The sequence below is a fragment of the Pongo abelii genome, chromosome 11 (genome assembly GCF_028885655.2).
Source record: "Pongo abelii isolate AG06213 chromosome 11, NHGRI_mPonAbe1-v2.0_pri, whole genome shotgun sequence".
Taxonomy (NCBI): Eukaryota; Metazoa; Chordata; class Mammalia; order Primates; family Hominidae; genus Pongo; species Pongo abelii.
The window spans coordinates 62178605-62200568 of NC_071996.2; the positions used below are offsets into that span (position 1 = coordinate 62178605).

At 39.8% G+C, this 21964-nt stretch overlaps 1 protein-coding gene across 22 annotated transcripts in view; it reads left to right on the forward strand.

The window, feature by feature from the left end:
• Positions 1–967: 967 nt before the first annotated feature.
• Positions 968–21964, forward strand: part of MARCHF7 (membrane associated ring-CH-type finger 7) — a 56405-nt gene continuing 35408 nt past the window's right edge. For 6 of the 22 annotated variants that reach the window (XM_063712558.1, XM_063712561.1, XM_054548796.2 and 3 more), the window contains exons 1-2: positions 1162–1291; positions 17781–17947. In XM_063712558.1, the coding sequence (XP_063568628.1) occupies positions 17795–17947 (153 nt within the window). In that variant the 5' untranslated portion in view covers positions 1162–1291; positions 17781–17794. 22 annotated transcript variants of the gene reach the window in all.

Sequence of the window (21964 nt, forward strand, 5' to 3'; positions counted from 1 at the left end):
AACTTTAAATCTTTAAAATTTATAGTATTTTAGAATTTATCATAGTGAAACATGTACAGTCTGTTAGTCCCCAAGACAATAAAATAAGGATGATAGTGAGTGATACTCCATTCCCTTCCGATGTAATGACAAATACATAGAAACACTGTGTTTCACTTATTGGAATTATTTGGATCCAAAGGATTGCTTTTAATACCTTAACAAAATAGGTCATTAAAAAAAATCAAGTGCCTTTCAGTATTCTTCCAAGTTTCAATAACTGATCTTTTCCATTAAAGAACTTTTGATTCATTATTCCAAATCAACATATCATCTAAATATTTCCACATAGTTAGATGTAGCTTTTCCCTAACCTATTCCCCTTTATTTATTAGTACTCATTTACATCTTAGTTTGCCAGATTTACAGTTCTTTGAAAGTTTCATCTAATATTCACCAGACCATTCACCTCACAATTTTCCTCCCTCTTTCTAAATAGGTGAATTTGTTTACTGCAAAATCGATGGCTATGCTATTAAAGGTTACCATCACGATTTTAAAAGACATGATCACCATCATTTACCAAGATTCTTACCACGAGGAAATTATCACAAGGTTGGACAAACAGGCTCCAACTCTTAAGGGAAAGGGCTTGCAGTCAGATCACACAGGGCGGGCAGGGAAGCAAGCGGGGAGGGGTAGGTCGGAAAAGGCAGTGCTTGATTCAATTCAACATTCACTGCGCCACTTACCAAGAGCCAGAAAAAGAAGAAAAAAAAAAAAGCCAATGAGCTGGGCGTTATTTCGAGCACGGGGCCCTGCAGGTAAGCCTGTGGGCGGGGACCCGGCGCCCGGGAGGGAAGGGGCTGGCTCAGAGACTATAGCCGGGCGGGGACGGCCACCCCGGCCCGGGCCTCCAGCGCCCGGCACCCGCACACTCGCCAGCCCAGCTGCCGGCACGCCGGCCAGCCAGCCGCTGCCGCTTACCAGTGGCGCCTCGCTGACTCTCCGGGGGCAGCTCTTCAACGGTTCCCGCAGTCAGAGCACCACCCCGCGGTGGGGCACCTCCAGCCCGCCCGCAGCTCTCGGTCCCCGCCGCGCCGCCACTCTCGCGAGAAGCCAGGAAGTCTGCGAAGTGGGGGGGAGGAGGAGCAGGGAGGGGCACTTAACGGTGGCGGCTGGTTCTGCGCCGGATCTGGGAGAGGGGCGGGCGCCATTGTGCTTCGCTGCGGACTGCTTTTCCTCAGTCACGGGCCTAGATCTCCAAAGAGGAAGGCGGCGGTGCGTGTTGCTGCGAGTGGGACGCGCACTGGTCAGTGCCGGCTCAGGAGCCGGGGTAATGAGCTCCCGGAGCTAGTTCTTCTCCGTCTCGGGAGCTAGTTCGGGACCAGGCCGCGAGTGGGGGAGGGGCGGAAACGTAGAGGCCTGGGGACGCGGAGGCCGCTTCCTCTCAGGATGAGGTGGAGGAGCTTGGTCCGGGGCCACCGGTGCCAAGGGGGCCACAGCGCAGGCCTCCCTTGTCAGGGGCCTTTTGTCGGGTGGTGGAGTTTGTGGCAGGTGAAGGGGACAGATTGTGTGTCTTCCTCAGGGACGTGTGGCAGGTGACGGGAAGAGGCCTGAGCCCTCCTTTGGCGCGGGGCGGCCTCCTCTTGGGCTGCGGGTCGGGGGTCTTAGGAGCTCTGTGGGCCGTGGGTGTCGCGCGTGAGCTCGCCGGTGAGCGCGGGGTAAAGGCGGGCAGGGCTCCGGCTCGGCCAGCCCGGCCTCGAGTCGAAGTGACTTCGGTAGCACCTTAGATTCGGCCAAGATTGTCTTATTGGTAACGTCAGTTTTTGAATATCGTGACGCCCTGAGAGTTATTTTTGTGTTGTCGTGAATTGTGGGTTCTGCAACTCGAAGTAGGTGATTGTATTAAAAATGGACCTGTTAGCCTAAGAAGTAAAAATATGGAAGGCGCCAGGAGTAGGAAACTCCCTCATTTTGGTGAAACTGCGTATTGAAGATGAATGTGTCCACCCCCTCACCCCAAAATGCTGCACTTAATACTTTTTCTCAAGTACCAAAGTAAATATATTGGGAAAGTCTCTATCTGGGTAATAAATTCGTCACGACTAATGTTGTTACTGTTAGTTAAATGTGTGAAAACTGAATTTGGCGAGGTTTTTTCCCCCATTTTGTAGGATTGATTAGCTATTTTTCAGATTACATGTTATTTTAAATCTCCACGTTTCTGTCTAGAACCAAGATGTAGGATTAAAGATGAATTTTCGATTTAAAAATCCAATAGTGTACAGTTATTAAGAAGGCACACATGTAGTATAACAAGATCTTTTACTTGAGGTAGCAAAAAGTTTGTTTGAGAAATGAGGTCAGTGTAATATTTTTATTTAACAGCTCTACAGCATTTTGGGAGACAGGACTGGCGCATAAGGCAGTAGCACCAGACTCAGAAGACCTGGGTTTGAGTCTTGATTTTTGCCATAGTTATTTAAGTTCACGAGATTGTCTCAGAAACATGGCAGTTAATTTCTAGAGAGGATTAAATTTGCTGAGGTGGTGTGTGAAGCAGTCACTGGGGGACATAATACTAGTCTTGGTTTTTTTCCAGTTTAGTGCTGGGTCAGGTGTCTTGGATAAGAATTCCTACTTATTCAAGTACAAATGATTTCTTTTTTCTGCCACCTTGGAAGAGGCCTATTTTCCCAGATAAAGCACGAGGATGCCCAGGTTATGTTCTACATGAAGGTGTCAGGTAACGAACATGGACACAAAAGTCATCCATGACTCTCATGTAGCCAATTTTTAGTCCGCTCCATACCCACTTTACACAATTCTTTTATCTGCTCTATGTTCAAGAATCGTCTACATTTTGACATTTTATTGTAGGAAAATAATTTTATAATGTAAAATGTGTCAAATATCTTAAAACTTTTTTGGATAATTTGTAATTTGTTGTAATCAAATTACAAATTATGGAGAGCTTCACATTACAAGAATGAGCTTGACATAGCATCTGCCCTCCACAACTCACTGTTTAGTCATCAGACTAATGTATAAACAACTATTATCTTAGTATGACTGTACAGCAGTTCTGTGGGAGCATAGGGGAGGGGTGCTTAATCTTGGAAATTTTCAGGATTTATTTATTTATTGTCTGAACTAAGATGTGAAGGATCACTAGGACTTTGATAAAGAAACTGCAAAGTCATGATATTATGGTTTGTTTTAGGAATTCATGATTTGTTCTTGTAGCTGAAACATACATTGAATGGTAAGTTAGAGCCCAACATAAAAGACTTTCTGTACTGTACTAGAAAATTAGTGTCTAGGTGTAGTGACTCACTCCTGTAATCCCATCACTTTGGGAGGCCAAGGTGGGAGGATCGCTTAAGGCTGGGAGTTCAAGAGCAGCCAGGCCACAAAGACCTCATCTCTACGGGCATGGTGGTACGGGTGTAGTGGTGCGCACTGCTACTACTAGCTACTTGGGCTGCTGAGGCAGGACGATCATTTGAGCTCACGAGTTGGAGAGACTGCAGTGAGGTATGATATAGCTCCACTGCACTCCAGCCTGCGCCACAGAGTGAGACCCTGTCTCTAAAAAAATAAAAATAAAGTTAGTGCTCTTATGTTGTGGAATGGAGAGCTATTGTGTTCCTTAACAAAATAAAAATAATTTTTAGATTATCTTTGCTGATACATCCTTCTGTTACCACAGATAATTAAGTGCCAGTAATAGAGAACAGTGGGACATGCATGAATGAAATGCACAGCATTGCATTAGACTTTACTTTTAAACAACAAATTAACTAATGAAGCTTTTAACTGTTAAATAAGTGAATCAACTGATCACATTAGAATGATTACAATTTAAAAGGAATCGGATTTTAAGTTCCTACTAAGATTACTTGAATTCACCAAAGCAGAATTCAATTGCAGTCAAAAAATTTATCTTAATATACAGTATTTGCTCATCATTGGATGAGCCAAAAAGTCTGAGGTTGGGGAGAATGAAATTATAATTTGAGAGTTTAGGTGGGGGGGGTTAATAAGTGTGTGTGTGTGGGGGGGGGGGGGGTTAATAAGTGTGTGTGTGTGTGTGTGTGTGTGTGTGTGTGTGTGTGTGTGTGTGTGTGTGTGTGTGTGTGTGTGTGTGTGTGTGTGTGTGTGTGTGTGTGTGTGTGTGTGTGTGTGTGTGTGTGTGTGTGTGTGTGTGTGTGTGTGTGTGTGTGTGTCAGGGTCTCACGCTGTTTTCCAGGCTCAAGCAATTCTCCCACCTCAGCCTCCTGGGTAGCTGGGACTACAGGTGCGCGCCACCATGTCTGACTAATTTTTATATTTTTTTATAGAGACAGTTTCACCATGTTTCCCAGGCTGGTCTCCAACTCCTTAGCTCAAGGAATCTTCCCACCTCAGCCTCCCAAAGCGCTGTGATTACAGGCCTGAGTGTGAGTCACTGCATGCTGGGGTTTAATTTTCATTAATCTTAATTTTCAACTTTTCTGCCCTGGCGTGAACTTACATGGTCAGAGCTGGTTTTTCCTGCCCTCAAATATATTTCTCTGACTCTACCGGTTAGACTAGGTAAGTTGAACACCTGGTTTTAAAATCACCTGCTGCTCTACACCCATTTTTGTCAACAGCTTAAAAAGAAGGCAAGTTTTGAACCTTAAAAGTAGTTATCTTTCCATTATGATCATTGTTCATTAGTGTGATGTTTCACACTTTGTAGAAAGAACCCTAAAATGGTTTCCACTTAAGATCGAAACTTAATGCTTAGAGATTAAATTCACTTCAAGGAGAACACTTTGTCTTTTACAGTGGTGTAGTGTAGACTTAACATCATAGTCATATTTTCTCATGGGATGTTAAGCTTTTTTCTGATTTTTTAAGATTTGGGCATATCATATTTTTGTGTTTTAAATATTTGTCAGCTAAAAGTTAGTTAAGGGAGACATTTTTTTAAGGCCCAAAATGTTGTATACTTTCAAAGTGATTCCCTCATTGACCCACCCTTAGCTTCCGTGTCTCCATGTTTACTTTGATTTCCCACTAAGGAAAAAAAAAAATTTCCCCAGAAGCAGATTTTTTTTTTAAGAAAAGGATATGCAAAGTATATGTAAATAATGAAATAGTAACTGTGCGTTTGTATTTCTGCAAGACTCTTGAAATATTGCATTGGGGCTGGGCATGGTGGCTCACTCCTGTAATCCCAGCACTTTGGGAGGCCGAGACAGGCAGATTGCTTGAGCTCAGGAGTTCAAGACCATCCTGGGCAACATGATGAAACCCCGGCTCTACTAAAAAAAATACAAAAATTAGCTAGGTATGGTGGTGCGTGCCTGTAGTCCAGGCTACTCAGGAGGCTGAGGTGGGAGGATCACTTGAACCCAGGAGGTTGAGGCTGCAGTGATTGCACCACTGCATTCTGGCCTGGGCAGCAGAGTGAGACCCTGTCTCCAAAAAAAAGACAGATTACATTGGTATTTTGTGTGATTGCTCTGGCCTTTGTGCCATGAGTTTATCCTATAGCAGTGGTGTACTTTTAGTAATTCAGTACCTGTAATCTTCCCTGGATATTTAAGATAGTTCCCAGGTTAAACTCAGTTAAAATCAGTTTTCAGAGACTGTGGGCATAAGATAATGGTATGGTAACAGTAGAAAATAAGGATAAGTAATGAATCTTTATGGCTGCATAACAAACCACCTCAGGACCTAGTGGATTAAAACAAATGTTTACTGTTTTTTACAGTTCCAGGTGCCTGTTGGGCAGTTCTACTGATTTTGCCCGGGGCTTACTCCTCATGTACCAGCATTCAGCTGGAGGATTTCCCTGGCTGGGAGATCCGAGATGGCATCACTCATGTTTGGCAGCTAGTGTTGGTGGACATATAGGCCTTACTCTTTGTGATCATTTATGACACAGGAGTCTTGGGACAGTATTCTAAGAGAAGCTTGTAAGACCTCTTACAACCTTGAAAATCTTAGTGTCACGGTCCATTCTCTTAGTCACACAAGACTGGGGTGGGGAAGTAAGACTGCCTCATCCTAGGCAGAGCAGCAACGTTGCATTACAAAGGGGGCTGATACTAGGATGGGAGACATTTGTAGCCATATTTTGTAATTTACCATAGGTTCTTTAGACCACTATAAGAATAGATAGCCTCAAAAATGTCATGCTTGGGATTGCTTTAAAATAATAGAGTGGGTGGTAAAATAGGTTAGGGAGGTTGAATGTGGATAATAGTTGAAGACTTTATTGGTACATGGAAGCTCATTATTGGCTGTACCTTTGTGTATGTTTAAAATTTTCATGATAAAAACTTTAAGTCATACTCAGGTAATCTGAACTTCATTTTGTGAAGTATTTTAACTTTATCTTTCACTTAGTCTTTACTAGAAGAGTATTACTTTATTATTTACTACTTTGTGGTATGTAGCTACTAAGGCTGTAAACCAGCAAGTTAGAAAGGGAATTATTCTCCTTAGGACTTCTGTAATACAGGTTATTTTAAAAATGCCTTTTCCCCTGGCAAATAATTGTTGCCCTCAATTAACAAAGTACATTAAAGAAATTTTTTGAAGACTAAGTATAAAGAAGAAAAAACACATCAATAATGCCATCACCCGAGATAACAGTAAAATGATAAAAATGGCTATTTCTTTCCAATTGTTTAATGCATATACTTAATATAAGTAATCTTGTATAGGTTTCTTTACCCTGAAGTGAATATCCTGTATGTAAATCTGAATGACTTTGAAAGATGTTTTACTATGTGTTAAAGACAAATTTCAAATAATGAAAAAGCCAACAAAATGTCTACTGAGCTGTTTATATGAAAACCTTCACGCTGATGGTATTGGTTAATAATAGCTAGTATTTGCTGAACACATGCTGTGTGCCAGCAAACCTCACAATATACCTGTGAAGTTGATACTATCATTATCACCATTTTGTAGGTGAGAAAATTAAGCATTAGATTATACCTAGAGTCATACCCAAGCATACCAAGTGAGGGGCAGACTTTGAAGCTTGCACTCAGCTAGTGTATTTCTACAAATAGAAATTGGCTGATGTGCAAAAATTAGGGAAAGATTGACTTATTTCCTGCCTAGCCTAGCCTCAGTTGTCTATTTTGGAAAAAAATAGGAAATGAATTTTATTAATATATTAAATACATATTTATTAATACATTAACATACAGGAAGAGACTTTTAGGTGTGGGAGGTAGCATGTGTTAATGGGGCTGAGACATTTTTGTTAGACTGGTTATTTTATGACTACTGTGTGACTCTTGACAGATACCTGATCAAGGCCGTTATTGTAATAATGGGACACAGTGATCTGTAGCATAATGGAAGGGGATACATAATACTTGAGAAAAACCTTCATAAGCAGAATCAGAGAAAACCTTTTGGACATTGTACTGCTTTTAGGAGTTCACAGCTTTCCAAATTTGATAAACTAAAAATCCAAGCTCTACCTGGTAGGCAGCTTGTGGTTGTGGTCAGAGAAAGCTTTAATCATAAGTAGGGGAAATTGATAGAACTCCTTTCCTCCTAATGTTTTCTTAAACTGCCTGAAGTTTTTCAATTTACTTTTTCATAGTACCCAAATTCTACTAGAGATAAGTTTGTGGGAAGAGTGCCAAATAGAAGGTACAGTACAAGTAGAAGGCAAGGAGGTAGCATATGTATCTGGAAAAAAGTAAATAAATCAGTGTATGTAACTGAAAAATTTACTGTCAGCCACACTGCTCTCTTGTGTTTTCAAAACTTTATTTCCAGTGTTCTCCTGGACCTTCTGGGCACTTCTAATTGCTTATTATTATTATTTTCAGAAAGTGTCTCACTCTGATGCAGTGGCGCGATCTCCGCTCACCACAACCTTCACCTCCCCAGACTCAGGCAATTCTCCTACCTCAGTTTCAGAGTAGCTGGGATTACAGGTGTGCACCACTACCGCCCGGCTAAATCTTTTTTTGTATTTTTAGTAGAGACAGGGTTTCACCGTGTTGGCCAGGCTGGTCTGCTTATTCTTTTTTAAAAATATTTTTTGTAGAGACAGGGTGTCAATATGTTACCCAGGCTGGTCTTGAACTCCTAGCCTCAAACAGTCCTGCCCTGGCCTCCCAAAGTGCTGGAAGCCACCACAACCGGCCAGACAGCTCATTTTTCAAAGCCAACTAATCTTGGTGTGCTTGCTTGACCGCCCCCCCCCCCACCACCACCCCACCCACTCCCAATCCCCTGAAAGAAAAACAGTAAAGTGTTTGTTCTTCATCAGTATTATAATTGCCTCCCTTCCCAGTTATTAGGTAAATCCTTTCTGACTTGAAGTATGTATTGAATCTGGCTTTTATCCATTTCCACGACTTTGGGTCCTCATCCTTGGAGCCATGTCTCTTCCCGTAATTATCCTAATACTAATTTAGTTTGAGGGGATTTTTTTCTAGCTTATTTCCTCCTTCCTCAGTTTTTCAGTTTTACCTAGTCTACTGTTAAACCCATCAGTTTGCTCATTTGTTGACATTGGGGCCATGTCTTGTTCTGGTTCTGCCATTTTATCTCTTGGTAATGGATTGATTTTTTTTCCTTGCATTTTTGTGCATCATACAAGTTTTGGCTAAATGCTGAACTAAAAACAGAACAGATTAGAGACTGAGATAAATAATATTTATGCATTGATATGGGCATATTCTTCTTCTGTCGGGGCATTAGTATGGTGGGTTGACTTCGTTTTGTCTGTAGTTGAGATGGGTATGACCTTTATTATTGCTTTATTTACCTTCAGAGTATTCCAGTAGTGGACTGCCGCTGCCTAGTGCTTAGTATGAGGCCAAGAATGTTGGAGGAGTGTCCCGCCCTCCCGCCTCCAGCCCCAAGATGGAGTCTTGCCATGTTGCCCAGGCTGGAGTGCAGTGGTGTCATCTCGGCTCACTGCAACCTCCGCCTCCTGGATTCAAGCAATTCTCCTTCCTCAGCCTCCCAGGGAGCTAGGATTACAGGCACGCAACACCATGCCTGGCTAATTTTTGTATTCTTAGTAGAGATGGGATTTCACCGTGTCGGCCAGCCTGATCTTGAACTCATGACCTCGTGATCCTCCTGCCTCAGCCTCCCAAAGTGCTGGGATTACAGGCGTGAGCCAGTGCACCCAGCCATGGAGGATTTCTGAAGAGTCTAGGCCGATTATCTTACATAAAGTCTTCCATTTTGGGTGTCTCATCCTCATGATGGTGTTTTTATTATGGCTATTGTATATTTGTTAAAAAGTGCTCTTTTTGCAGTTTCCTGTTGCTTGCCTGTATTTTTCAAGCTTGTCTTTATTTAAACACGCTAAGCATAGTTTTATAATCTGCCTAAAATGCTTGATTTGATGTTTTTGCTACTCTATTTTTTTTCTCTCATCTTGTGTCTCAAAGACCTTGTTTGTGGTATCTTATTTTGCTGTATACTTAGTTATCCCTTGTTCGTTATACTTGAAAAAATACTTGTAGAAATAATTTGAAAGTTAGCATGAAGGTATATTCCTCTAGCAAGATTTGTGTTGGCTTCTGCCATGTTCCTGGTAGATTACTAAATTGGGACCACCTTAAACCAAATTCAGGATTTGAACTTCCATTTACCAAGCAGGCAACATTAACCTGGGCTGCAAATCCGCACAAGAGCTGGTTTACTTCTATTAATAGCTTAACTCTTTCCCCAACCCCTCAAGACAGAGTCTTTCTCTGTTGCTCAGGCTGGGGTACAGTGGCATGATCTCGGCTCTCTGCAACCTCTGCCTCCTGGATTCAAGCAATTCTGCCTTAGTCTCCGGATTAGCTGAGATTACAGGCGCGAGCTACCACACACGGCTATTTTTTTTTTTTTTCTGTATTTTTAGTAGAGACGGTTTCGCCATGTTGGCCAGGCTGGTCTTGAACTCCTGACCTTGTGATCCACCCTCCTCGGCTTTCCAAGGTGCTGGTATTACAGGCATGAGCCACCACGCCGGGCCTAATAGCTTAACTCTTAATCTGAGGTTGTGGTCTTTTGGAGTCCACCTTATTGTGAGGAGGTGGCCTGTTAAGATTCCTTACCTTGTTTATGTCCTGGATATCTTCAGAGTTTCTTAGGATGCTCAGAGGAATGGAGTCACTCATTTAAGAAAGCAGTTCATTTTTTTCATAGCTAAAGCAAGCCCACAGGTTTGTGAGATATAGACAGACTACATAAATTGTTGAATTGGTATGAATACAGGTTTTTTACTCTTGTTGCTGTGTCAGCCACTATTAAAATGCCTTAAGGTGAAGGCATACTTAACAGAGTAAATGTCTTATTAGGTAAACTAGCAGCTGCATTATCAGCTTCAGAGAATCTTCATCCAGAAACTTCATCTCAGAAATCAAAAAGTTCAATAAGTGAAAAATCTCAAATACCAATCATACGATTTTTGTGTGTGTTTGTGTGGCTTTGTAGCTAATTACATTCCTTACACGCTCAATACCAGTTCTGGAGAACAGAAAGTGTAGCCTCTTGTCAGTGCCTCCCCTTCCTCAGTCATAGACTTCTTGATGAGGAACATGAGGATAAAATTCTAGTGGACCTATCATGACTGGAACTTCAGTGAGGCATACTTCAGTCTCCTATCTGACTCCACTTATAAAACACAAATTCAAAGATAGAATTTCAGGATGTCAGTTGCAAAACTTTTAATGAAGCTTAGAGCCCACACCTACAAAATCAGCCCTGGTGATAAGTTTCTTATCACCAAACAGGAAGATAGCGTAACTGTCCAGCTCGAAATGAAATCTGAATTTTAAAAAGCATGACATAGTGACAGAAGGAAAAGACCATTTCATTGACCATTGAGGAAAGATTGTACATGTGAACTTTTTTTGCACTATTTGTTTTTAAGTCTTGGTTTAAAACATTAAGCTTCAAATGCCTCTTTCCAGTAGTCTGCTCTTGCTTATACCTTTTTCTTTCTGTTTTTGAGACAGTCTTTCTCTGTTGCCCAGGCTGGTGTGCAGTGGCCCAGTGTTAGCTCACTGCAACCTCCACCTCCCAGGCTTCAAGTGATTCTTGTGCCTCAGCCTCCTGAGTAGCTGGGATCACAGGCGCATGCCACCACACCTGGCTAATTTTTGTATTTATAGTAGAGACAGGGTTTCACTGTGTTGGCCAGGCTGGTCTTGAACTCCTGGCCTCAAGTGATCCACCTCGGCCTCCCAAAGTGCAGAGATTACAGTTGTAAGCCACCATGCCCAGCCTATACCTTTTCCTTTGTAGCACTTAGAACTATTGAAGTTATGTGATTATTTGTGTAGTTTGTTCCATATTAGACTACAATTTCTTTACAGGCACCATTTCAGAACGTTTAGTGTTGTCCCCCTACCTCATTCGCTTGTTGAGTATTAATTACTGTGCTTAGTGCATGAGTATCCAAAAAACTTGGTTAAATGAATGAATGGACTTGAAAAGATGTCTCTTAGAACCTTCTAAGTGATTCGATAGAAGTTTCTCAAGGACTGCACGTTTTTGTTTTTCACTATATTTTGTGCTTTTGACCTACAACTTATGCAACCAAATTACATAAGTTTTCATGTAACACCTACATTGTCAAAATTCAATCAATTTATGTAGACGAGTTGCCAAAAATAGTTTCATACGATATCAAATTATCTCTCTCAAAGGACTCTGCCTCTTTGCCTTCTCCCAAGGAGGTTTGTTTTAAGCAGATTTCCTACTAGGTTAGTTTAGTTCTGCAAGTAAGAACTGGGTATAAATGTAGTCAGAGTAAACTATAAGAGGTATTATTAGGAAGCATTTTGTCATAGAACTTAATATTGACGTATGTCTTTTAAAAAGCATTTTGTTTCCCCAAAATCCTCAGATTGCAAATACAGTCCCTTTAGTGTCTTCATAGCTGCCTTGATAAAATACCACATCTGCTACTTGTTAAATTGTTCATGGGCTTTTGCATTGTCACTGTTTCACCATTAATATTCTTTCTTCTAATGAATGCCTTTAAAAAAATTTCCAGTTCAGAATTTACCTCTTTTTAATGAAATATTTTGTATGGACTTACCAAATACTTATATAGTTTGTAAAAAGCCGATGGTAGAAAAGATTTCTAAGTTAGGTGACCATATGCTTTATCATCCAAATGAGGCCACTTTTAAGAGACAGCATAGGCACTATTAACAATTATTCTGGGATAATAAGCATAAATTAGAATTTTTCAGCACATAAACTGGGACTGTTCTGGGCAAATGGGGAAATATGGTCATCCTGCTTCTAAGGAAAAGAGCAGTCCTTTTCCTTACCCTTTACCCCATCTCTAGTCCTCCTTTGCAAAGGCAGTGCCCCTCTGCTATTTAGCTATTTCTTTTAGGACTTACATACTTTCATTTTTCTGAACAGTGTGCTTATACTGTTATTTCATGGTTTTTCATTGTTTCCTACCATTCTTATTTCCACTACCCACTTCCATCTCACAATATGTAGCAAATTGATTCAGTAGTCTATATTTACATTATTAAGACTGTAAATATTAAAGAGCTCACCTAATACAATCATGCCTTTCATGAACAGCTAAGTTTTTCCAAGTTAAAAAGTTAATTTTTAAAATTGCCTTTTCTTCTATATACAGTTTTTTCAAGTTGTACCACCATCTCTACCACATGCCAATGAGATATAGTTTCCATGTGATGCTTTTTTTTTTTCTTAGAACTTCTGCTACCTGAGGTCCTGCTCCAGTCTGAATTGTTTGCTTCCCATGCTTTCTGCATAGCATCCTCCTTAACTTCCCCTTTATCGCTGCTTCCTGGGTTTCATATCTTGTTATTTCCTGCCTCACACTCCCATTTTTCTAGGACATGCTCTTCATTTAGCTTCCTCTGGTTGTGTTTTTGGTCGTTTTGTTTTGTTGAGACCTTGCATGTCTGAAAACATGTTCTGTTCTCCACTTCAAATGTACTTGCTAGATTGGAAATCAAGTCGAAACATTTTTCTCAGTATTATAAGCATTATTTCATTGTCTTAAGACTTTATTGTTGCTGTTAAGCCATTCTGATTACGTTCTCTTTGTATGTGACTCATTTTTTCCACTCTAGTAACTTACAGGATCTTCCCATTACTTCTGGTTTTCTGCAGTTTCAAGATGATATATTATGCTTAGTGTTGGTCTTTTTTCTTTGATGCTCTTATGTAGTCTTGAGCCCTTTCCATTTGGAGAGTTCTGTCCTTCGTTTCTAGAAAAGTTTATTTGGTAATTTACTCTATATTTCCTTTTTCTGTAACCACAGTCAAATTATAACTCTCTAGATAATTATTTTCATGTTACATTTGCTATTTCTTTTGGTTCTGCTTTCCGGGAGGTTTCTGCAACTTACTCCCAGTCCTTATGTTGAATTTATTTCAGTATATCTCATTTTAACAAGTATATGGCATTTTGAATTTCCATAAGCTCTTTATTATGCTGTCTTTGTATTCTCACACATCCTGTTCTTATTTTATGAATGAATTTTTTTTTTATACTTTTAAGTTCTAGAGTACATGTGCACAACGTGCAGGTTTGTTACATATGTATACATGTGCCATGTTGGTGTGCTGCACCCATTGACTCGTCATTTGCAATAGGTATTTCTCTTAATGCCATCCTTCCCCCTCCCCTTACCCTAAAACAGGCCCCAGTGTGTGATGTTCCCCGCCCTGTGTCCAAGTGTTCTCATTGGTCAGTTCCCACCCATGAGTGAGACCATGCAGTGTTTGGTTTTCTGTCCTTGGCGATAGTTTGCTGAGAATGATGGTTTCCAGCTTCATCCATGTCCCTACAAAGGACATGAACTCATCCTTTTTTATGGCTGCATAGTATTCCATGGTGTATATGTGCCACATTTGCTTTATCCAGTCTATCATTGATGGGCATTTGGGTTGAGTCCAAGTCTTTGCTATTGTGAGTAGTGCCACAGTAAACATACTTGTGCATGTGTCTTTATAGTAGCATGATTTATAATCCTTTGGGTATATACCCAGTAATGAGATGGCTGGGTCAAATGGTGTTTCTAGTTCTAGATCCTTGAGGACTCACCACACTGTCTTCTAGAATGGTTAAACTAGTTTACAGTCCCACCAACAGTGTAAAAGTGTTCTGTGTCTCCACATCCTCTCCAGCACCTGTTGTTTCCTGACTTTTTAATGATTGCCATTCTAACTGGTGTGAGATGGTATCTCATTGTGGTTTTGATTTGCATTTCTCTGATGGCCAGTGATGATGAGCATTTTTTCATGTGTCTGTTGGCTGAATAAATGTCTTCTTTTGAGAAGTGTCTGTTCATATCCTTTGCCCACTTTTTTATAGGGTTGTTTGATTTTTTTCTTACGAATTTGTTTAAGTTCTTTGTAGATTCTGGATATTAGCTCTTTGTCAGATGGGTAGATTGCAAAAATTTTCTCCCAATGAATGAATGTTATTTGATCCCTGTGAGGATAGAAATAAGCCCCTTTACCCCAAATTTTCCTCTCCCTGCAGCATCTTAAAGTTTTGTTTTTATTGTTGTTTACTTTGGTCCTTCTTTCATATTGGAGGCCTTCCTTGATTACATGGTAGTCCTTGATGTTTGTCAGTTAGAGGGAAGCACTAAAAATCCTGATGAGAAATTCCTGGTGACTAACAGCCTTTGTTGTAGGATAGAATGGTCTAGTGGAAGGCTAGCCTTTAAAGTGGAAACATTTCAAATGACATTCAGAAATCTTATCACGGGTGTTTGGTGATCCAAGAGTAGAATCCCTTAGTCTCCTGACAGCATTGTAGAAACAGGACCACGAAAGAGTCTGTGGGTCTCAATACTGAGTATCTAAATTTTCTTTTATTCCTTATACTGACCCCATGCCTAAACTCCTGCGGAGATGATTGCATGTCGTGTGTGGGAGATGGGGGGGCGGGTGGGGACACAAGAGTGTTACCTAGGAAATCTTTATTTGCCGGAGAATAAATATCCTACCTTTAGGGGAATGGAACTGGGGAAGAATCTGAAGCTCTACTGCTCCAAGTACAGGTGTTTTTTGTTTTTGTTTTTGTTTTTGATACCGAGTCTTGCTCTTGCACCCAGGCCGGAGTGCAGTGGTGCGATCTCTGCTCACTGCAAGCTCTGCCTCCCGGGTTCACGCTGTTCTCCTGCCTCAGCCCCCTAAGTAGCTGGGACTACAGGCGCCCGCCACCACGCCCGGCTAATTTTTTGTAATTTTAGTGGAGACGGGGTTTCACTGTGTTAGCCAGGATGGTCTTGATCTCCTGACCTCGTGATCTGCCTGCCTCAGCCTCCCAAAGTGCTGGGATTACAGGCGTGAGCCACCGCGCCTGGCCAGATACAGGTTTTAATTTAACAACTTGCTTTCCAGCCACATGCACCATCCCCCCCAACCTGTTGTTATTTTTTTGTGATAAAATACAGAGAACATAAAATTTTACCACCTTAACCATGTTTGTGTACAATTCAGTATTATTGGATATATTCATAATGTTGTGCAAACATCACTATCATCTATCTCCATAATTCTTTTCATCTTGTAAAACCAAAATTTCATACTCATTAAAAACTCCCCATCCCCCGCCAACCACCAATCTTCTTTCTCTATGATTTGACTATAATTATTTTTAATGTATCTTTTCTCTGTTTAGATATATAAATATTTACCATTGTATTACATTTGTCTACAGTATTCAGTACAGTAACATGCTGTAAAGATTTGCTGCCTAGAAACAATAGGTTATACCATATAATCCGGGTATTAGACTATACCATCTAGGTTTGTGTATGTACACTATTATTTTTGCACAGTGACGAAATCACCTAAAGATGCATTTCTTAGAATATATTCCCGTTCTTGAGTGATGCATGACTATGCATACAATACAATAATATTCAGCCATAAAAAGGAAGGAAATTCTGGCATATGGTACAATATAGATGAACTTTGAGAACATTAGGGTAAGGGAAATAAATTTGCCAATCACGAAAAGACAAATATTGTATGATTCCACTTATATGAGATACAGTCAAAGGCCTTGTAAATCCTTGCCTCAGAATATTTTAAAAGGTTTTTAAGGCCGGGCACGGTGGCTCGTGCCTGTAATCCCAGTACTTTGGGAGGCCGAGGCGGGCAGATCACAAAGTCAGGAGATGGAGACCATCCTGGTTAACATGGTGAAACCCCGTCTCTACTAAAAATACAAAAAAATTAGCCGGGCATGGTGGCGGGTGCCTGTAGTCCCATCTCCTTGGGAGGCTGAGGCAGGACAATGGCGTGAACCCAGGAGGTGGAGCTTCCAGTGAGTCGAGATCGTGCCACTTCACTCTAGCCTGGGCAACAGAGCGAGACTCCGTCTCAGAAAAAAAAAAACTTTTTAAATTATAGTAGTAATGTCCTTATAGTAGCACTATTACAACTCCCAAATGGAAACAATCTAGTGTACATTCATGATAGAATGGGAAAATAAATTGTGTGCCATATGGTGGAATGCTATGTGAAGAAATTAGAGTGAACTTAAGACTGCATGCAGCAACACAGATGAATCTCACAAATATAATGTTGAGCAAATGAAGCTGGACACAAAAGAGTATTTATTGTATGATTCCGTTTATACGTATTTAATAATCAGGCATAGGTAATCATTACTTTTGTCGTGGGTTTAGAAATGTTTAGTGAGGAAAACTTGGAAATTATTAATCTGTAAAGTGGAAAGCACTAAGTTCCACAAAATAAATTTAACATTTTGTTTTTTTCTTAGAAGTTTTATTCATTTTATGTGCATAAATAGAATCATACTGTATGTGTAGTTTTATAGATTGACCTTTTTACTTAAAATGTCACTTTCCAATAGTAACATAAACAATCTTTGAAAACATTTTGAGAAACACTTTATTAGCTGTGTGATCATGTGCAAATTGCTTAACCTCTCAGTGCCTGTTTTCTTATTTATAAAGTAGAGATAATATAGTACCTATCTCACAGGGTTGGTCTGGAGATTCAGTGAACTAACAGATAATCAGAAGATCCTTACTGTCAGACCTTGCATATAATACTTAATAAATATCAGCTATTGCTATTATTTTTGTTATAATTAAGAGATCCTGTGAGTGGTAAATAAAAAGAAAGTTCATTCATTCTTACTTGTGTTTATTGAGTACCTATTGTATCCCAGGCAGTGATTTTAAAATACTTTAAATGATTCTGACCTAGAAAATTCATTGTTGAGATGGGGAAATAGAAAGGTAAACAAATTACAATGCATAGTAGTATCAAAAGTATGTATGAAGTAGAAACATATACAGAGAAGAAAGGTACTTGTGTTTAAACGGATGACCAAGAATTGGGTGGGGAATATATAGACTTTCCAGGCACATACAAAGGTTTGTAAGAACATAGTGTGTTAAGGGGTATGCAAATAGTACAACAGGTATGAGCATTGAACACTAAAAATAGAGAATACCAAGAGAGTCAAGGACAAATTCATGTGGAATATGTAATAGACAAAATTGAGTAAGGAAAAGAGCCCAGATTTTGGAAACAACAGACCTCAGAGTTCTTCATTCCACTTTTACCATGTTTGTTTGCTTCCTTTTATGGACGATAGGAAACCTTTGATGAACTTCTCCTTTGCGGAAGAGAAGTGGTGATCATTTCACAATTTACCTTGTCAGATATGGTTAATTTGTATGGTTAATTTTTTATTTGAGCTGATGATTAAGGAGGATTAAGCATTAAAGGCTTTCATATTTTCCCAAAGGCAATTAATGAAAATTTTTATTTCACAGGAAAATCTTTAAGAATGGAGTCTAAACCTTCAAGGATTCCAAGAAGAATTTCTGTTCAACCCTCCAGCTCCTTAAGTGCTAGGATGATGTCTGGAAGCAGAGGAAGTAGTTTAAATGATACCTATCACTCAAGAGACTCTTCATTTAGATTGGATTCTGAATATCAGGTAACATTTTTATTTGGAATATATGTATACAGCCTTTTTCAAAATCCCTAGGGCCACTCTTTTGGGGGTATTTAAAAAATTTATTAGCTGGATCTGAGGCATCCTGTAATCAAAACCAATATATATGTAGCAAAATGAATAACATTTTTCAAACTTTTTGGACTTCAGAATTATGGATAACAGATTGTAACCTCATATAAAATCATACTTTTGGGCTGGGAACGGTGGCTCATGCCTGTAATCCCAGCACTTTGGCAGGCTGAGACTGGCAGATCATTTGAGGTCAGGAGTTCGAGACCAGCCTGGCCAACATGACGAAACCCCGTCTCGACTAAAAATACAAAAAATTAGCTGGACGTGGTGGCACACACCTGTAATCTCAGCTACTTGGGAGGCTGAAGTGGGAGGATTGCTTGAACCCAGGAGGTGGAGGTTGCAGTGAGCTGAGATCATGAGACTGCACTCCAGCCTGGGTGACAGAGTGAGACTCCATCTCAAAAAAAAAAAAAAATTGCTTTCCAAAGACTTGGAAAACCTTGTACATAAAAACATAAGTATCATTTTAAGTATAAATTTAACTAAACTGGTCAATGTGAATGGCTTTGTCAGAGGAACAAAAACTGTACCTCCTTTTCCTCTAAGATCACACTCATTCATCTGACTTTTCTCTGCATATACACAAAGCAGTGGTGAAATAACAAATGTTAAGTGTTTTTCTGTGAGATTATGACTTCTAAATATTTTGCTTTGAATGTTGAGTGATTTTTAAATTAACAGGTTATCTTTTTATGAAAGTGCTGAAAGTCTTTTACATGAATTTTTAAATTTGATTTTTATGGTGAGTAATGAGTTTGTATTGGTATGTCCGTCTACTCTTATGTAGCTAGTTTTCGTTAGGACCATAAGCTTTTTGTTTTATTTTGTTTGAAACAGGGTTTTGCTATGTTGTCCAGGCTGGTCTCAAACTCTGGCTCAGATGATCCTCCCACCTCAGTCTCCTGAGTAGCTGAGATTATAGGCACACACCCACCATGCCTGGCTAGTTCTTTGGCTTTTGAAATAGCTTATCACTGTAGCAAATTTAAGCTCATTGCATTTTTGGCTGAATGTTATAATTAATGTTTGATTTGCAAAAGTCTGATTTTGAGGTAATCTAAAAGAATCCTTTGAAAATTTGTGTTAAGTATTTATATATTTATATGTTATGTGATCTGATATATGACAAAGTCTCATAAAAATATTCCTACACAGTAGTAAGCATTCTTTAAGATATTCAGAGCAAGACTGAAGTAAAAAACAAAAACAAAACAAAACAAAAAACGAAAATGCCCATATCTACTACACATTTCTTAATTGACTTTATATGAACTGTTTACCTGGTCTCTATTTTATTTTAAACTCCGGCTCAGCAGAACCTAGTCTCATTTTAAATGTCAATTGATATTGTACATTTTCTGCTGCTAGACAAGTTTATGATTCCTAGAGGTGTAGAATCATATATTTTGCCTTCTGTAGAAATGTCATGGTGACATATAAAGGGCACAATTGTGTTTTCCTGAATTGTCTTCATAAAATTTTGTCTACTCATTTTTGTCTAATTTTAAAAATATATATAGCTTATTAATGAGGAACACAAATTTTGAAACCAGACTGTACTGCCTAGAGAGGAGTCATGTTTCACGACTTACTAGCTATTGACATCTTTTTCTGTTGTGATTGTTTTTGATTATTTGTTTCTTTTTTTGAGACAGGATCTCACTGTTATACCCAGACTGGAGTGAGTGGTGCAATCACGGCTCACTGCAGCCTAGACCTCCCAGGCTCAAGTGGTCCTCTCACCTCAGCCTCTCCTCCAGCAGCTAGGACTGCAGGGACATGCCACCATGCCTAGCTAATTTTCGTGTTTTTTTGAAGAGATGGGGTTTTGCTATGTTGCCCAGGCAGGTCTCACACTCCTGGGCTCAACCATTCTGCCCACCTTCCCTCCCAGAGTGCTGGGATTACAGGTGTGAGCCACTGCGCCTGGCCGACATCTTTTTGTATCACCTACTTTATGCAGTTGTTATAGTTACATGACAATGCTTTATGTTAAATGATAGTAGTGCCTGGCATATGATAAATACTGTATAAATGTTAGCTACTGCTGCATTTGTTTTTTATAATTGTTATAATAATAATTATAATAGTATAGGTGCTAAAATCCTGAATATATTTAGTAAATTTATTGACATTCTCCTTAAGATATGACTGTTTTCAAACTGTTTCTTCTAACTTGTTGATGTTGTAGATTATTCAAAAAAGTTCATTTCTGGCCTGGCATGGTGGCTCGCGCCTGTAATCCCAGCACTTTGGGAGGCCGAGGTGGGTGGATCACCTGAGTTCGGGAGTTTGAGACCAGCCTAACCAACATGGAGAAACCCCGTCTCTACTAAAAAGACAAAATTAGCCGGGCATGGTGGCATATGCCTGTAGTCCTAGCTACTCAGGAGGCTGAGGCAGGAGAATCACTTGAATCCGGGAGACGGAAGTTGCCGTGAGCCAAGATCGCGCCATTGCACTCCAGCCTGGGCAATAAGAGTGAAACTCTGTCTCAAAAAAAAAAGTCCATTTCTTATTATGTTAAACAAATAGCATTTTTTTAAAAAACCATTTAAATTTCAGCCGGGCGCGGTGGCTTACGCCTGTAATCCCAGCACTTTGGGAGGCCTAGGCAGGCGGATCACAAGGTCAGGAGATCGAGACCATCCTGGCTAACACAGTGAAACCCTGTCTCCACTAAAATTACAAAAAATTAGCCAGGCGTGGTGGCAGGCGCCTGTAGTCCCAGCTACTCAGGAGGCTGAGGCAGGAGAATGGCGTGAACCCTGGAGGCAGAGCTTGCAGTGAGCCAAGATCACGCCACTGCACTCTAGCCTGGGCGACAGAGCGAGACTCTGTCTCAAAAAAAAAAAAAAAACAAAAGAAAAAACACCATTTAAATGTTAAATGTCATGTTAATGACTTCAAAATGACCCCACCTAAACAGTGGTTGTAGTAACATATTAGTGTTGATTTCATTCTGTTCCAAAATTTTCATGTATTTAAGTACCCAAGTAAAATTCAGAAATTTCTTGCAAACATCCAAAAACCAAACCAAGTAGAATTTTTAAAATCTTTATTGATTCTTAACATAAATTATTTTTATACATTTTAGGTATTTTCTAAATGCTTTTTAGTTGCTTTAAGTTGCTTACAATCAGTTTTTTAATCGCTTTTTTCTTTTTAATGGTATGGGAGCAGTTTCAACCATAAGTCAACCATTTTTAGGCTGCTTTGCTTATTTAGTTTTGATTTAGAAATTGAAACTCCTGTGTTCTTGAACAAAGTGTTTCACTTTTTTTTAAGAGACAGGGTCCTACTCTGTCACCCAGCTTGTAGTGTAGTTGAGCAATCATGACTCAGCGCAGCCACAACTTTCTGGGCACAAGCAATCCTCCTGCCTCAGCCTCCTGAGTAGCTGGGACTACAGATGCGCAGCCCCCCCACCCCGCCCATACACACACACACACACGTGGCTAATTTTTTTAAAAATTTTTCTTGTAGAGATGGGGTCTTGCTATGTTGCCCAGGCTGGATTCAAACTCCTGGCCTCCAGCAATACTCCCACCTCAGCCTCCCAAAGTGATGAGATTACAGACACCGGCCATCATGCCTGGCCATATTTTATTTATCTGTTTTTTCTTCTGTAAAATGGTGATAGTGATAGTGGTTTCTTCATACAGCCAACATCTATATGTGAGATGTAAGATGAACAAGATTGTTCATCTTATTGTTAAGATTAATTGAAAGAAAGAATACATGTGAAGCACTTGGAACAGTGCCTAGAACATAGTACAGGGGTTCAGATGTTACTAATTATAATTATTTTAATTGTTATTTTTATTTATTTATAATTATTTATAATTGTTAACTTTTACTGTTACCATTATTATTTCCTGGCTTTACATTGGTTTAAGATAATATCTGTAGGGTATAGTA